Source organism: Eubalaena glacialis, chromosome 1 (assembly GCF_028564815.1).
Source record: "Eubalaena glacialis isolate mEubGla1 chromosome 1, mEubGla1.1.hap2.+ XY, whole genome shotgun sequence".
NCBI classification, from domain to species: Eukaryota; Metazoa; Chordata; class Mammalia; order Artiodactyla; family Balaenidae; genus Eubalaena; species Eubalaena glacialis.
Genome location: NC_083716.1, coordinates 185,202,096 through 185,219,734, shown reverse-complemented (window position 1 = coordinate 185,219,734; position 17,639 = coordinate 185,202,096). Strand labels below are relative to the sequence as shown.

Sequence of the window (17,639 nt, the reverse complement as noted above, 5' to 3'; positions counted from 1 at the left end):
ACATGGACTGAACACATACTGTAAACACCAAGCAGAAGTGGCAGTGATATCCAAATGGTGGGGAGAGCAAGAAATCTGTGGGGCTGCTCATTTTGTTTCATGGAAAAGGCTAATTGCAGTTTTCAGTAAACAAATAAATGATCAGAATTTCTCATTCCAAAAGCAATACATGTAGTGAAAGTACAGAAAATGTAAAATTCAGGAAAGAACATAAAATTCACCTTTGGTACCAGTACTTCACAATAATTATTAACATGTTTGTCTATGTACCTTCTGGTCTATTGTTTCCCAGGCCATTAAGGATGTGAAAAATCACTGTTATTGCTGAGGGAAAAAAAAAAATGAGGAGGCAATACATAACTCAAAAATAATTGACAAATGCTGCCTTACGAAGTTCACTTAGACAAGTACAGAAGGCCTTTCCCCTAGACATTCCAGCTTGTCAAGCCCTACCACAGAGCAAATAGTGAAGTGGTCAAGAAAAGGGGTCCAGAATCGGGTTTCCAGGGAGCAAACCCTGTCTTAGCTGTTCATTAGCTGTGGCCAAGATATTTCACCACTTTATGCCAGAGTTTAGTTTTCTGAAAAAGGTGATGGTAGTTCAACCTTCCACCATGAGAACTCATGAGATGTCAGCTGTTGCTGGTGTTGCTCTATTATTCATGAACTTTTCCTAACATTTAGACTTTTCAGAACACCCAATTGACAAAATGTACCTAAGTCACAAAAGTTGGTCATAGTGTGAGTTTCTGCAAGCGGATATTATTTTCCTATCGACACTGGTCCTAAGTCCTAAAAGTTAGGTTCCTTGGGATGAGTGGAATCCCCAAAAGCCTAAATTGGAAGCCAGTCAGGAATTTAAACATACCTAGCACCAAGGGCTTTATTTACCAGCATCACTATGGTGAGGACACTGCAGATTTTCATGTTAGGTTAGTATTTCTCTCTGAACTGAGAGCTGGGTCCCAGGGTCATCCGGCAAATCCCTGGATCCACTGAATTCTACAATTTTTCTATTTAGATACTGGCAGATTTCAAATTATATTCCTCTTCACTGATAAGACTGAAGATGATTTAAATTGGAGGTTAGGTATAAATCAAGAATGCTTGAATTCTTCTCTCCATAAATGAGAAAATTTTTGTTTGAGGATCATTATATTTTTCACAACCCAAAGATGGAAATAGGTTTCGTATTCAGAAAATAAAGATACTGTATTTCAAAGCAGTAATTTGGTTATTTCATTTAGCAAAGCTATTTGAAGAAGATGCTTCAGAGGTTCAATTGGAAGAAAAATATTCCAAGTCAGTTCACATATACGCTGGGGATATTTTTATATGGGTTTGTCTGTTTGTCCAAGAAGAAAACTTGTTATGAAAACCCTGTACATAAAGTATAGTCACTGATGAGGAACATTTTTACTTTCTGGTTTTCTAGATACCTTCTTCACTAATAATGAACACTGCAAAAATAGCAGATGCTGCTGATATCAGAACTGGGTGGTGATATGGTGGTAAACCAGACCATGATTGCATGAGTCTCACTGAATCACCGCTTGGGACAGCCTTCACATGTTACCAGCCTTCACATGTTACTAGTCAGGACATTAACTGAATGAGCCACGGTTGGTTTTGTTAATTATTGTTGATTATGTATAGGAAACATTTTTAGATACCCATGTAACTGAAATCTTCTATTAGTTGTAATGATTGACCATAATACTGAATATATATTTTATTAACAACTGGCAAGAAGATTAACTACCAGCTTCTTATGACTGATTAATAATATCATTTTTTCCTTAAAAAGTTCTTTATTTTATGATCTCTGAGCTCCTGTAAACTTTAAATCATTATAAGGAATAGCTGGTATTTTTTTTTCTTTGATTTTTCATTAAACAAAAAGATTGAGTCACTTGAGCATTTACAATGTCTAACCCGGTAGAGCTATAACAATTCACTCTAGTAATGGACACTATCACCTGGTAATTATGTGTTCCAAATCCCAAGTTCTTAGAGCAATAGTATCTGATTTTCTGAAATGACTTGATAGTGACACAAATAAAAATAATCACTGGTTCTAAGCAGGGGCCTTACTTTAAAAAATGTAGATCCCTGGCCTGATCCCAAACTACTGAAACTGTCTCTACAGGGTGGTCCCAGTCTTGTATATTGTAAAAAATTCTCTAAAATATGTAATCATAAGGGTAATTATCAAAACAAACAAACAAAATCCAGTCAGCTGGCCATAAACTTAGCCAATTACATAACATTACTGTAAAATAAGTACTATGAGAGACTGGAAACAACTCTTGTTTTAAAATAGAGTTATCTCCCACCCCACCAATATTTTTAACATCTGTGCAGAATGCTCCCGATGCTTTGCTTCTGTTTGATATCACCGCCTTCATAAGCGTCAAGCCATTTATTCTACCATACAATCACTGTCAGCAGCAAGCAGGAGGGTCTGTGCTCTCCTGGGACCTCCTGCCACCTCTGGACCATCCCTCTTCTACTCTCAAAATCCACTGTTCTTGAGAGACTCAGAATTCCCAACTATACTACTTTCTCTCCTACTAATCATCTCCCAACTGCATGACTATTCCTTCACAGCTACCAAGGCCTCTGGAACCTGGTTCACAATCTTCCTCTCCATGCCAACTCCTCATTCATTTGTTCGTTCAAATATATTCTGAGCCATATCATATGCCAGGAACTGTAGGAGGTGCTAGGGATACATTATTAACAAAATAAAACCCTTGTTTCCAGGGAGTTTACACTGCAGTGATACGGAATAGAGGAAGGGGATACCAATAAAAACAGATAAATATGTAACATGTCAGGTGGTGGTTAATGCTCTGAAGACACATAAAAGCAGGTAAGTGGACAGTGAGTGATGTGGATACACAGGGGAGAGCAGGAGAGGCTACCCAAAAAGGGTACCTTTGGAGAATGATTCAAGTGTGTGAGCACATATGGGGATACTTGGAAGAAAAGCGAGCTGGTCCGAGGGGGGCCAAAAATGCAAAGGCCCTGAGGTGGCAGCCTGCTTGGCACATCGAAGGAAAACGCTGGGGAGAACTAAGTGAAGTGGAACGTGGTAGGAGATGGGACCAGACAGCTATATGCGGATCCAGATTATGAATGACATTGTAGACAACGGTCAGCAATTCAAGTATTTCAGGAGAGATGGGAAACCACTGGAGACCTTGGAGCAGGTGAGAGGCTTGATCTGACTTAGGTTTTAAAGGGATCACTCTAACTACTTTGTGAAAAATGACCTGTATGTTGGTCAAAGGTAGAAGCACAGAGAGCAGTTAGAAGACTATGGCCATAGTTTGGGTGAGAAATAAGGTGGCTCAGACCAGGGTGGAGGGGGAGGAGGAGGGAAGCAGAAGTCAGATTCCAGGGACATCCTGAAGGCAGAACCAACAGGATTTGCTGAGGGTCTGGAAGTGGGGTGTGAGGAAAAGAGAGGAGCCCAGGATGGCTCCTGGTAAGGTTTTTGGCCTTACCAAATGAAAGGACAGAGTTGCTGTTTATTGAGATAAGGGGGACTGGGAAGGAGTAGATTTGAGAGTGAAATTAAGAGTTCAGTTTTGGACATGTTAAAGTTTTGCTGTTGTTGTTGTTTGTTTGTTATTTTTGGCCACACTAGGTCTTCATTGCTGCGCACGGGCTTTCTCTAGTTGCAGTGAGCAGGGGGCTACTCTTTGTCGAGGTGCATGGGCTTCTCATTGCGGTGGCTTCTCTTGCTGTAGAGCATGGGCTCTAGGCACGTGTGCTCTAGTTGCAGCACACAGGCTCAGTAGTTGCGGCACGCACCCCTAGAGCGCGCAGGCTTCAGTAGTTGTGGCGCACGGGCTTAGTTGCTCCGTGGCATGTGGGATCTTCCTGGACCAGGGATCGAACCCGTGTCCCCTGCATTGGCAGGCGGATTCTTAACCACTGCGCCACCAGGGAAGTCTGGACATGTTAAGTTTGAGGTGCCTTCTTAACATCCAAGTGGAGATCACCCTTGGTCACTTAAATATTATTGTGGCTGACTTCCCGACACCCCGGATCAGGGTTCGTCAATTCAAATGCTTTCAAGGGCCAGGCAGGAAGCATGAAGTATTGAAATACAATAAGGAGAAGTAGAGACTGTGGCTGATGAGAAAGTAAATGCCCCATCTAAAGGGGAAGCTGTTCCTGAGCCCAGTCTAGTTGCCATTTGGAATCTGGGCCCCGTGTTCCTTTACCTTCCCATTTTGAAATAGAAAGAAGAATCTGGATTTTCAACAACCAAACCTTAGGGAAATAAAAAAGTTCCATGATCTATCAAATTCAAGAAGTGCTCAGTTAAATCAAGTTCTGACTGCAGGATTTATCAGTGTCCTTAATTTATTAATTTAAAAAATTGCAAAAAAAGATTGTGTTCAGCATTTCTCCAATTTACTTGACAGTAGACCCTCTTTTCATGCAGCATCTCAAGGGACAAGCGTTCCTTGGCACATACTTTGGGAAATGCTGGTTTATGCAAAAGCCCTAGATGTCTAATCAACCTATTTCCTCTTTGAAAATTGTAGGGAGTATATACCTTGCAGTTTAAGAGTCATAGTTGATCTCACACACACACACACACACACACACACACACACACACACACACACAGAGCCAATTTTGTTAGATGTTCTAACATCTAATACCAGACTTGAATAAAGTGTAAATGGAGCAATTACTAAAGTCTTCCAACTTGTTAAATACTAAGTGGGGCCTTGACCCTCTCCTTGGTGAAAAAACACTTAGTGAAATCACAGGGGCACAGAATCACTTCATTTCCCATCTCCTCTCCCTCCTTCACCTGTTGGGCTACATAATTTAGTGACAGGAAGGGCTGCCAATTACTACTATGCACTTGACAGATGTTCTTTGTTTTACTTATCTATGAGGAAGGAAGAAGGGAGAGGACAAATAAATCTGGAATGTAAAATCTGTAATAAAAAGACAAGACTAATATTGTTGCAGGTCTTTAAAAATATCCTCTAGGATACATTAAAATATTTGAGGTGCAAGGCTTGTCTCTGAAGAATTAGAGTGCGTAGTCTGTTTAAAAGAGCTCACAAAACAGCTGAGGAAATCAGTACATAAAAAGATAATGAATGTCAAATATTGTCAAGAAGTTCTATAAAGTTCAGAGAAGGGAAAGTTCAACGTGGGTTTGAGCGGCCAGTGAGAGTGTCACATGAGCTGGTCTTTGAAGCATAGGGAGGTATCAGGTTGAGAGGAGGGTGGTGGGAATTCCGTGCAGGAAAGACAAGGGCAGAGATGGAGATAAGGCAGTTTTGGGAACCATAAGCAGACAACACTGTACAGGTTGGGAGGAAAATGGGACACTGAGGCTGGATCCGATCATGGTGGTCTCTGGATACTAAGTAAAGAAATCTGGCCTTAATCATGTAGGTAACTGAAAGTCTTTGAAGGATTTTGAGCATGAATCTGCCAGATTCAGGAAACTGGATCTCAGGAGGCCATAAGGAGCCAGTGAGGCAAGAGCACTCTGCAGGATCCCAGGTTGAGGTGATGAGAGTCTGGGCTGGGGAGCCGACAGTGGGACTAGAAAGAAATTATGATATTTTGAAGGAGGAAATAATCAATAGGACTTGTTAACCTATTGAATGTGGTAGAGGCAAAGAAGAAAGGAACGGCTTTGACCCTGGGTCCATGAGAGAATGATTACCCTGGTAGCAAACTGGTTTATACATACTGATTTAAGGTGACAACAATACAACTAAGGAGAGATGCCCAATCAAGTAATTAGTGATCTAGGACTAGAACTTGGGAAGGACAGGCAAGAAAGGTGCAGTAAGGTACCACTGTATGGTACGTGCTGTGTGCTAGATCCTTTACCAATATGATCAACTTAGGAGAGAAATAGGGATGGACTTTGCAATTTGGCACTATCTACACAGATATCAGTCAAATCAGGAGAACTGTAACATTCAATGAAGACTACTTCATCACTTTCTCTATGTCCCTTCACTATGAAAACAGCCATCACACAAAAATAGATGCATTAAAATACACTACATCATATTATATCCCAAGATCACTCAGAATTTCTGATTACCGTAAGTTAATACTGGATTTTAAGAAGTGATGAGACAGGGAGAGAAAAGAACTGTAATTGTTCTTTATTCTTCTCTCCCTTGAGGGAGATTAACAGACACAAAAGAGGAGGCAGGAAGGAACCAGAGGAGAAAGTATCTGGGAGAGTTTCCACCTGCTGAGATAAACAAGAATGAAAGTAAACTCTCTCCTTAAAGAATAATAACCATTTGAACAGTGTCTCTTACTTTTCCAGAATTCATTATCAATTTGCGGACGTGCTCCTTTATTCCCATCATAAAACTTTCCATCCACAAGCCAGCCAGGAGTCACACATTCCACCTTTACACGTCCTCTGGCAGACCAGGGTCTCAGTTCCTCCCTGTTGTTTAGCAAAGTCACCCCAGAGCTCAGGTGCAACGGCAGCTCAACAATGCATGACAGATGTTTCTGCAGCAGTCAGCAGTCTTTTCCGTTTGCCATAATTCTCCAGGGTGAACGGGGTCCATCCCTTCCTTCCCTCAGCAGCCAGAAAGGCCATGCTGCTTAAAATGTCTCTCAATTTAAATGCCCAGGGCGAGGGAAAAATGAAAAAGTCATAACGAGAAAGGACAGAGAGGCAAGTGAAGGGTGGAGTAGAACTGCAAACTTAGAAAGCATCTCAGCATGCAGTAGGAATTTAACATAAATGTGTTTTCATTCATGGTACTCTTACTTTTTTTAAACTCTAAAAATGTAATGCAATAAACATTATAGCTGTGTGTAATCACAGATTTAGTTAATGGTGCAACTGCTTCTAATGAACAGAAGGTAGATGTCTTCTTTGAATTCTATAACAAAAACACCAATGTCAAAAACTCCCGAGGATAGAAATATCTGCTTTAGTATCTGTGAAAGATATACACACAAGGAAACCCTGATTCTTACAGATTCCCCTGCAATCTCTTGCTAGAAATAGGAGAGGGAGTTCTGACAGGGTTTGTAGACTGAGGGTTCCTTAAGGAACACCCCCAGAAATGCATTCCCACCATCTAAAAGAATGAATTTTCACGTGGAACTGGCTGTCTCAAGACCCAAGTCTGTACTATGGAATATCAGATAACTGATGTGTGTACTTCTAGAAACTAGGCAATATACTTTCAACATATAAAATGGGGGGAAAGAAAGTGGGACCTTCAAGATGGCGGAGGAGTAAGATGTGGAGATCACCTTCCTCCCCACAAATACATCAGAAATACATCTACATGTGGAACAACTCCTACAGAACACCTACTGAACGCTGGCAGAAGACCTCAGACCTCCCAAAAGGCAAGAAACTCCCCACGTACCTGGGTAGGGCAAAAGAAAAAAGAAAAAACAGAGACAAAAGAATAGGGATGGGACCTGCACCTCTGGGAGGGGGCTGTGAAGGAGGAAAAGTTTCTGCACGCTAGGAATTCCCTTCACTGGTGGAGACCAGGGGTAGGTGGGGGGAAAGCTTCGGAGCCACGGAGGAGAGCGCAGTAACGGGTGCGGAGGGCAAAGCAGAGAGATTCCCGCACAGAGGATCACCACTCACCAGCCTGAGAGGCTTGTCTGCTCACCCGCCGGGGCGGGCGGCGGTTGGGAGCTGAGGCTCGGGCTTCGGAGGTCAGATCCCAGGGAGAGGACTGGGGTTGGCTGCGTGAACACAGCCTGAAGGGGTTAGTGCGCCACAGCTAGCCGGGAGGGAGTCCGGGAAAAAGTCTGGACCTGCCTAAGAGACAAGAGGCCATTGTGTCGGGGTGCACGAGGAGAGGGGATTCCTTCCCTGTTTGCCCACAGAAGGCAGAGTGCCGCCTAAACGAGCTCCAGAGATGGGCGCAAGCTACAGCTATCAGCTCGGACACCAGAGACGGGCATGAAACACTAACGCTGCTGCTATAGCCACCAAGAAGCCTGTGTGCAAGCACAGGTCACTATCCACACCTCCCCTCCCAGAAGCCTGTGCAGCCCGCCACTGCCAGGGTCCTGTGATCCAGGGACAACTTCCCCGGGAGAACACATGGCGTTCCTCAGGCTGTTGCAACATCATGCTGGCCTCTGCCGCTGCAGGCTCGCCCCGCATTCCATACCCCTCCCTTCCACCGGCCTGAGTGAGCCAGAGGCCCTAATCAACTGCTCCTTTAACCCCGTCCTGTCTGAGCGGGGAAAAGATGCCCTCAGGCGACCTACACACAGAGGTGGGACCAAATCCAAAGCTGAACCCCAGGAGCTATGCAAACAAAGCAGAGAAAGGGAAATCTCTCCCAGCAGCCTCAGGAGCAGCAGATTAAATCTCCACAGTCAACTTGATGTACCCTACATTTGTGGAATATCTGAACAGAGAACAAATCATCCCAAAATTGAGGCAGTGGACTTTGGGAGCAATTGTAGACTTGGGGTTTGCTATCTGTGACTGATTTTTTTCTGACTTTTACGTTTATCTTAGTATAAGCTTAGTATAGCTTTTAGCACTTGTTATCATTAGTAGATTTGTTTATTGGTTTGGTTGCTCTCTTCTTTTTTTTAATTATTTTTCAATTTTTTTATTTTAATAATTTTACTTTTTATTTATTTTTCTTTCTTTTTTTTCTCCCTTTTCTTCTGAGCTGTGTGGCTGACAGGGTCTTGATGCTCCGGTCTGGTGTCAAGCCTGAGCCTCTGAGGTGGGAAAGCTGAGTTCAGAACATTGGACCACCGGAGACCTCCCGGTCCCACGTAATGTCAATTGGCGAGAGCTCTCCCACAGATCTCCATCTCAGCGCTAAGACCCAGCTCCACCCAGTGGCCAGCAAGCTCCAGTAATGGACGCCCCATGCCAAACAACTAGCAAGACAGGAAAACAACCCCACCCATTAGCAGAGAGGCTGCCTAAAATCATACTAAGTTCACAGACACCCCAAAACACACCACCGGACGTGGCCCTGCACACCATAAAGACAAGATAAGATCCAGCCCCACCCACCAGAACACAGGCACCAGTCCCCTCCACTAGGAAGGCTCCACAAGTCACTGAACCAACCTCACCCACTGGGGGCAGACACCAAAAACAATGGAAACTACGAGCCTGTAGCCTGAGAAAAGGAGACCCCAAACACAGTAAGTTAAACAAAATGAGAAGAAAGAGAAATATGCAGCAGATGAAGGAGCAAGGTAAAAACCCACCAGACCAAACAAATGAAGAGGAAATAGGCAGTCTACATGAAAAAGAATTCACAGTAATGATAGTAAAGATGATCCAAAACCTTGGAAATAGAATGGAGAAAATACAAGGAACGTTTAACAGGGACCTAGAAGAACTAAAGAGCAAACAAACAATGATGAACAACACAATAAATGAAATTAAAAATTCTCTAGAAGGAATCAATAGCAGAATAACTGAGGCAGAAGAATGGATAAGTGACATGGAAGATGAAAGGGTGGAAATAACTACCGCAGAGCAGAATAAAGAAAAACGAATGAAAAGAATTGGGACAGTCTCAGAGAACTCTGGGACAACATTAAATGTACAAACATTCGAATTATAGGGGTCCCAGAAGAAGAAGAGAAAAAGAAAGGGACTGAGAAAATATTTGAAGAGATTATAGTTGAAAACTTCCCTAATATGGGAAAGGAAATAGTCAATCAAGTCCAGGAAGCACAGAGACTCCCATACAGGATAAATCCAAAGAGAAACATGCCAAGACACATATAAATCAAACTATCAAAAGTTAAATACAAAGACAAAATATTAAAAGCAGCAAAGGAAAAGCAACAAATAACATACAAGGGAATCCCCATAAGGTTAACAGCTGATCTTTCAGCAGCAACTCTGAAAGCCAGAAGGGAGTGGCAGGACATACTGAAAGTGATGAAAGGGAAAAACCTACAACCAAGATTACTCTACCCAGCAAGGATCTCATTCAGATTCGAAAGAGAAATGAAAACCTTTACAGATAATCAAAAGCTAAGAGAATTCAGCACCACCAAACCAGCTTTACAACAAATGCTAAAGGAACTTCTCTAGGCAGGAAACTCAAGAGAAGGAAAAGACCTCCAAAAACAAACCCAAAACAATTAAGAAAATGGTAACAGGAACATACACATCGATAATTACCTTAAATGTAAATGGATTAAATGCTCCAACCAAAAGACACAGACTGGCTGAATGGATACAAAAACAAGACCCAGACATAAGCTGTCTACAAGAGACCCAATTCAGACCTAGGGACATACACAGACTGAAAGTGAGGGGATGGAAAAAGATATTTCATGCAAATGGAAATCAAAAGAAAACTGGAGTAGCAATTCTCATATCAGACAAAATAGACTTTAAAATAAAGACTATTACAAGAGACAAAGAAGGACACTACATAATGATCAAAGGACCAATCCAAGAAGCAGATATAACAATTGTAAATACTTATGCACCCAACATAGTAGCACCTCAATACATAAGGCAAATGCTACAGCCATAAAAGGGGAAATCGACAGTAACACAGTAATAGTAGGGGACTTTAACACCCCACTTTCACCAATGGACAGATCATCCAAAATGAAAATAAGGAAACACAAGCTTTAAATGACACATTAAACAAGATGGACTTAATTGATATTTATAGGACATTCCATCCAAAAACAACAGAAAACACTTTCTTCTCAAGTGCTTATGGAACATTCTCCAGGATAGATCATATCCTGGGCCACAAATCAAGCCTTGGTAAATTTAAGAAAATTGAAATCGTATCAAGCATCTTTTCCGACCACATGCTATGAGACTAGATATCAATTACAGGAAAAACACTGTAAAAAATACAAAAACACGGAGGCTAAACAATACGCTACTAAATAACCAAGAAATCACTGAAGAAATCCAAGAGGAAATCAAAAAATACCTACACACAAATGACAATGAAAACACAACGGCCCAAAACCTACGGGCTGCAGCAAAAGCAGTTCTAAGAGGGAAGTTTATAGCAATAAAATCCTACCCCAAGAAACAAGAAACATCTCAAATAAACAACCTAACCTTACACCTAAAGCAATTAGAGAAAGAAGAAGAAAAAAACCCCAGAGTTAGCAGAAGGAAAGAAATCATAAAGATCAGATCAGAAATAAATGAAAAAGAAATGAAGGAAACAATAGCAAAGATCAATAAAACTAAAAGCTGGTTCTTTGAGAAGATAAACAAAATTGATAAACCATTAGCCAGACTCACCAAGAAAACGAGGGAGAGGACTCAAATCAATAAAATTAGAAATGAAAAAGGAGAAGTTACAACTGACACTGCAGAAAAACAAAGGATCATGAGAGATTACAACAAGCAACTATATGGCAATAAAATGGACAACCTGAAAGAAATGGACAAATTCTTAGAAAAGCACAACCTTCTGACATTGAACCAGGAAGAAACAGAAAATATAACCAGACCAATCACAAGCACTGAAATTGAAACTGTGATTAAAAATCTTCCAACAAACAAAAGCCCAGGACCAGATAGCTTCACAGGCGAATTCTATCAAACATTTAGAGAAGAGCTGACACCTATCCTTCTCAAACTCTTCTAAAATCTAGCAGAGGGAGGAACACTCCCAAACTCATTCTACAAGGCCACCATCACGCTGATACCAAAACCAGACAAAGATGTCACAAAAAAAGAAAACTACAGGTCACTATCACTGATGAACATAGATGCAAAACTCCTCAACAAAATACTAGCAAACAGAATCCAACAGCACATTAAAAGGATCATACACCATGATCAAGTGGGGTTTATCCCAGGAATGCAAGGATACACAAATCAATCAATGTGATACACCATATTAACAAACTGAAGGATAAAAACCATATGATAATCTCAATAGACGCAGAAAAAGCTTTTGACAAAATTCAACACCCATTTATGATAAAAACTCTCCAGAAAGTAGGCACAGAGGGAACCTAAGTCAACAGAATAAAAGCCCTATATGACAAACTCACAGCCAACATCGTTCTCAATGGTGAAAAACTGAAACCATTTCCTCTAAGATCAGGAACAAGACAAGGTTGCCCACTCTCACCACTATTATTCAACATAGTTTTGGAAGTTTTACCCACAGCAATCAGAGAAGAAAAAGAAATAAAAGGAATACAAATTGGAAAAGAAGAAGTAATACTGTCACTGTTTGCAGAAGACATGATACTATACATAGAGAATCCTAAAGATACCAGCAGAAAACTACTAGAGCTATTCAATGAATCTGCTAAAGTAGCAGGATACAACTTTAATGCACAGAAATCTCTTGCATTCCTATACACTAATGGTAAAAAATCTGAAAGAGAAATTAAGGAAACACTCCCATTTACCACTGCAACAAAAAGAATAAAATACCTAGGAATAAACCTGCCTAAGGAGACAAAAGACCTGTATGCAGAAAGCTATAAGATACTGATGAAAGAAATTAAAGATGATACAAACTGATGGACAGATATACCATGTTCTTGGATTGGAAGAATCAACATTGTGAAAATGACTATACTATCCAAAGCAATCAACAGATTCAATGCAATCCCTGTGAAACTACCAATGGCATTTTTCACAGAATTAGAACAAAAAACTTCACAATTTGTATGGAAACACAAAAGACCCCGAATAGCCAAAGCAATCTTGAGAAAGAAAGACAGAGCTGGAGGAATCAGGCTTCCTGACTTCCAACTATACTACAAAGCTACAGTAATCAAGACAGTATGGTATGGGCACAAAAACAGAAATATAGATCAATGGAACAGGAGAGAAAGCCCAGAGATAAGCCCATGCACATATGGTCACTTTATGTTTGATAAAGGAGGCAAGAATATACAATGGAGAAAAGACAGCCTCTTCAATAAGTGGTGCTGTGAAAATTGGACAGCTACATCGAAAAGAATGAAATTAGAACACTCCCTAACACCATACACACAAATAAACTCAAAATGGATTAAAGACCTAAATGTAAGGCCAGGTACTATAAAACTCTTAGAGGAAAACATAGGCAGAACACTCTATGACATAAATCACAGCAAGATCCTTTTTGACCCACCTCCTAGAGAAATGGAAATAAAACCAAAAATAAACAAATGGGACCTAATGAAACTTAAAAGCTTAGCACAGCAAAGGAAACCATAAACAAGACAAAAGACAGCCCTTAGAATGGGAGTAAATATTTGCAAACGAAGCAACTGACAAAGGATTAACCTGTAAAATATAAAAGCAGCTCATGCAGCTCAATATCAAAAAAACAAACAACCGAATCCAAAAATGGGCAGAAGACCTAAACAGACATTTCTCCAAAGAAGATATACAGATTGCCAGCAAACACATGAAAGGATTCTCAAAATTACTAATCATTAGAGAAATGCAAATCAAAAGTACAATAAGGTATCACCTCACACCGGTCAGAATGGCTATCATCAAAAAATATACAGGGCTTCCCTGGTGGCGCAGTGGTTAAGAATCCGCCTGCCAATGCAGGGGACACGGGTTCGAGCCCTGGTCTGGGAAGATCCCACATGCCGCGGAGCAACTGGGCCCGTGAGCCACAATTACTGAGCCTGCGCGTCTGCAGCCTGTGCTCCGCAACAAGAGAGGCCATGATAGTGAGAGGCCCGTGCACCGCGATGAAGAATGGCCCCCGCTCGCCGCAACTAGAGAAAGCCCTCGCACAGAAACGAAGACCCAACACAGCCAAAAATAAATAAATAAATAAATAAATAAATAAATAAAAAAGAAAAGCCACAAATACCTTGGTATTCTGCTGGGTGTCTTGCCAGCCTGTAGATCAATTATAAACAAACAAAAAAAAATCTACAAACAATAAATGCTGGAGAGGGTGTGGAGAAAAGGGAACCCTCTTGCACTGTTGGTGGGAATGTAAATTGATACAGCCACTATGGAGAACAGTATAGAGGTTCCTTAAAAAACTAAAAATAGAACTACCACATGACCCAGCAATCCCACTACTGGGCATATACCCTGAGATAACCATAATTCAAAAAGAGACATGTACCACAATGTTCATTGCAGCACTATTTACAATAGCCAGGACATGGAAGCAACCTAAGTGTCCATCGACAGATGAATGGATAAAGAAGATGTGGCACATATATACAATGGAATATTACTCAGCTACAAAAAGAAACGAAATTGAGTTATTTGTAGTGAGGTGGATGGACCTAGAGTCTGTCATACAGAGTGAAGTAAGTCAGAAAGATAGAAACAAATACCGCATGCTAACACATATATGGAATCCAAAAAAAAAAAAAAATGGTTCTGACGAACTTAGGGGCAGGACAGGAATAAAAACGCAGATGTCGAGAATGGAGTTGAGGAAATGGGGAGGGGGAAGGGTAAGCTGGGATGAAGTGAGAGAGTAACATGGACATATATACACTACCAAATGTAAAGTAGATAGCTAGTGGGAAGCAGCTGCATAGCACAGGGAGATCAGCTCGGTGCTTTGTGACCACCTAAAGGGGTAGGATAGGGAGGGTGGGAGGGAGATGCAAGAGGGAGGGGATGTGGGGATATATGTACATATATAACTGACTCACTTTGTTGTACAGCAGAAACTAACACACCATTGTAAAGCAATTATACTCCAATAAAGATGTTAAAAAATAAATAAATAAAATAAAATAAAATGGGGGGAAAAAACTCTTCAAGAATGTTCACTAATTGAATGTCCCCCAAAAGGAAAGTTTTCATAAAAATTTAACCTCTGCTTATTGTGCATTTCCAGTTACACAAGAAATTCTTCTCAATATTATAATGGCAAATGATAATATTCAGACAAGTGCTGGGCAAAACAATCACCTGTTTTGACAATGAAGAGAATTCATATGCCTAATCCCCATACAACCTTGCCTGTAGAATAGGCACTGAAGTAGTAATAAAGTAACTGTGTAAACAAAAATAATTTACAGAATGAGCTCAATGGGATAATTAAGCACCAATAATTTATTTTCTCTATTGATTTTAATTCCCTTAATTCCCTGATTCTACAATTTTATTTGTAACCTGATTCCTGAATCTGACTGTTACCAGATTCCATGAAACTCCAAACAGAGGTTAGGGCTTGGCCGACCAGTGAGAGACTTGGAGGAAAAAGACTGTTCAGATCCCTTTCCACCTCCATGAATGAAGAAGGAAGAACAGAACATTCATGTTCCAGAAGCTGCCTCTTGCCTCCAGGTACAGATGTGAGGAGAACACTGCAGGGCTTCACTTAGCTACCCTTCCTGTAGTTTGTACTCTGAAAAAGGATTCTAAATCACAGAAAAGCAAGAGTAGGATCTTCACGACATCATCAGGTAGATCTACAGAAAACAGTGAGTTTTCCTGTGGAATAAAAATCTTCACAGCAAAAATTTCAGACTTAATTAGCAATCCCATCATATCCTAATGGTACTATAGTTGCATAAAATAACAAAATGCACTTTACACTGTTATCTTACCTGCCTACTGTCCCTTTGAGAGGATGCCGAAGAGGAGGCACTTCTATGGGTGGGGGTGGATGTTTTATGAGCAGGGGATATGCCCTTCTCATCTGAACTCATAGCTGCAGTTTGAGTCTAGTTGTACGCACTGAAGACCATCCCAATCGTGTCTCAAATTCACAGACAAAGAAGCAGATGATTTTTCAGCTTTAGTCCATTTCATGAATCAGGTTTGACTAGAAAAGATGAGGCAAATATTGAGGGTGTCCAAAACACCTAAAAGCAAAATGAACAAACAAAAAAAACCTCATGTGAATGATTTAAAAATCATTAAATTAAAAATCATTTTATCTAGGCAACAGTACTAAAAGGTGAGAGGAAGAACTCTGACACATTACAAAATACTACTTCTTCTTCTAGAATTTAAGGTAGAGGATAAAAGCATTAGTATGTAACAAAAGTTTGTCAACATGGAAAACAGGAAGAAACCACACATTAAAGTGATATTCTTCCCTTGTATTGTTGTTGTTTTACAGCAGATTACAATGCTATGTTCTGGACCCTCATGCCAAAGTATATCAGTTTCTTCCCTTGAAATTTAATTTCCCCTGCTCAATGGATTATAATAAGAGCTCCATCCATGTTTGTCATCAGTTTAGTTCAGTCATGTCATGCATGTGATGGTTAAATCTGACACAAAGCAGTCAGTGACAAAAGGCAAAAGAGTTGATGTACTTTATGCATCATATGATCCAGCATTTGGGAAGGATCAGGGAATACACATATGTACTGTTATCTGTACTTCACGACCACAGCACACCTACATATGACTCACAGCAACCAGCAGGCTCACAAGTATCTACAGACTGACAGGCATGTCCTGGGACTGGGGTAATGATGGAGTTGCTTTACTTATCCACAGCCGAGAACCATTTCATTTTTCATTTGGATTCATATAAGGAAAGTCTGCATTGTAACTAATAGGGCTAAAAACTTGTCCCCAAGAGAAGCATTGTTAAATTGGCAACACAGTTTGCTAGAAAAAAAATTTTTTTAAAGGTAAGCATGATAGTGTAAGATGAAAAGCTTACACAACAAACAATCTGTGTCCCAAAACATTGACAAGTAAAGTGAACTTGTCCTCTTCTAAGAAGGTGGAAGGCTAAGTTCCAGGCCCAATCTTAATCATAATACCTTGAAGGAAGCATAGAACCCTTGGGTAAGTACTTTAGCACAAATTAGAAAAGAAAGCTGCTGGTGATGAAGAGAAATCAATCTTTAGGCCAAAGAAAAGTGAGACCTAAACTTTTCAGTCCAGAGGGAGAGACAGTCAATGAAAAAAATCAAAAAAGGATGAAGATGCATGGAGTATTAGGAGGACACATGGCGAGGGCAACTCACTAGGTCTGGAGGTCAGAGGTATCCCTGTGCAAGTGGGTTTGAGCTGAGATTTGAAGGATACGAAAGAGTTAACCAGGTGTCTGGTTGTCCAGCTGGGTGCAATCAAGGAATTCATGCTGGCCAATATGATCAGAGCACACAGAGACAGTGCCATGATGGTCAAAGAAAGGCACAGGTCAATTCCTGCAGGGCCTTGTAGTACATGCTCAGCATTTTGATTTTTATCGTGAGCATAGGAGGCCATAAAGAGGTGAGGTATAAACCAGATTTGTGTGTTTAAAAGATCACTTTGGCAGCCATGAGGAGAACCAAACTGGGGAAGTAAAGAAGATGAGGGAGGCCTGATCAGGAAACAAGGGATAGTGCACTAGAGAGGTGGCAGGAAACTCAGCACCTAGTCCTGTCAGTTGTGAGTGGATATGGAGGAGGAAAAGCGGTGTTGAGGATGGTTCCCAGGTTTCTGGTATTCCTAGCGAGGGCTGGCCAAAGGAAATCCACGATTGACAGCAGGTCATGAGTATGGTTTCAGACGTGTTAACTTTAAGGTACAAAGGAGGCATTCAAGTGGGGACAAACACATGGAAAGGTAGGTCTGGAGCTCCGAGGAATTTAGGCTGGAGGCAAATGTTTAATAGATTATGTTAACAGTACAAATGTATCGAATGACTTATGTATAGATCATATAAACGCTGCAAGTACAAGCAAATTAAATTTTATACAGG

At 40.8% G+C, this 17,639-nt stretch overlaps 1 protein-coding gene across 9 annotated transcripts in view; it reads right to left on the bottom strand.

The window, feature by feature from the left end:
• OSBPL6 (oxysterol binding protein like 6) overlaps positions 1-17,639 on the bottom strand; it is a 210,344-nt gene that overhangs the window by 74,955 nt on the left and 117,750 nt on the right. For 8 of the 9 annotated variants that reach the window (XM_061202541.1, XM_061202527.1, XM_061202561.1 and 5 more), the window contains one exon: positions 15,535-15,792. In XM_061202541.1, coding sequence (XP_061058524.1) covers positions 15,535-15,636 — 102 coding nt within the window. In that variant the 5' untranslated portion in view covers positions 15,637-15,792. Of the gene's footprint in view, positions 1-15,534; positions 15,793-17,639 lie in introns of those variants that run through there. The other variant, XM_061202519.1, reaches the window with a different exon arrangement.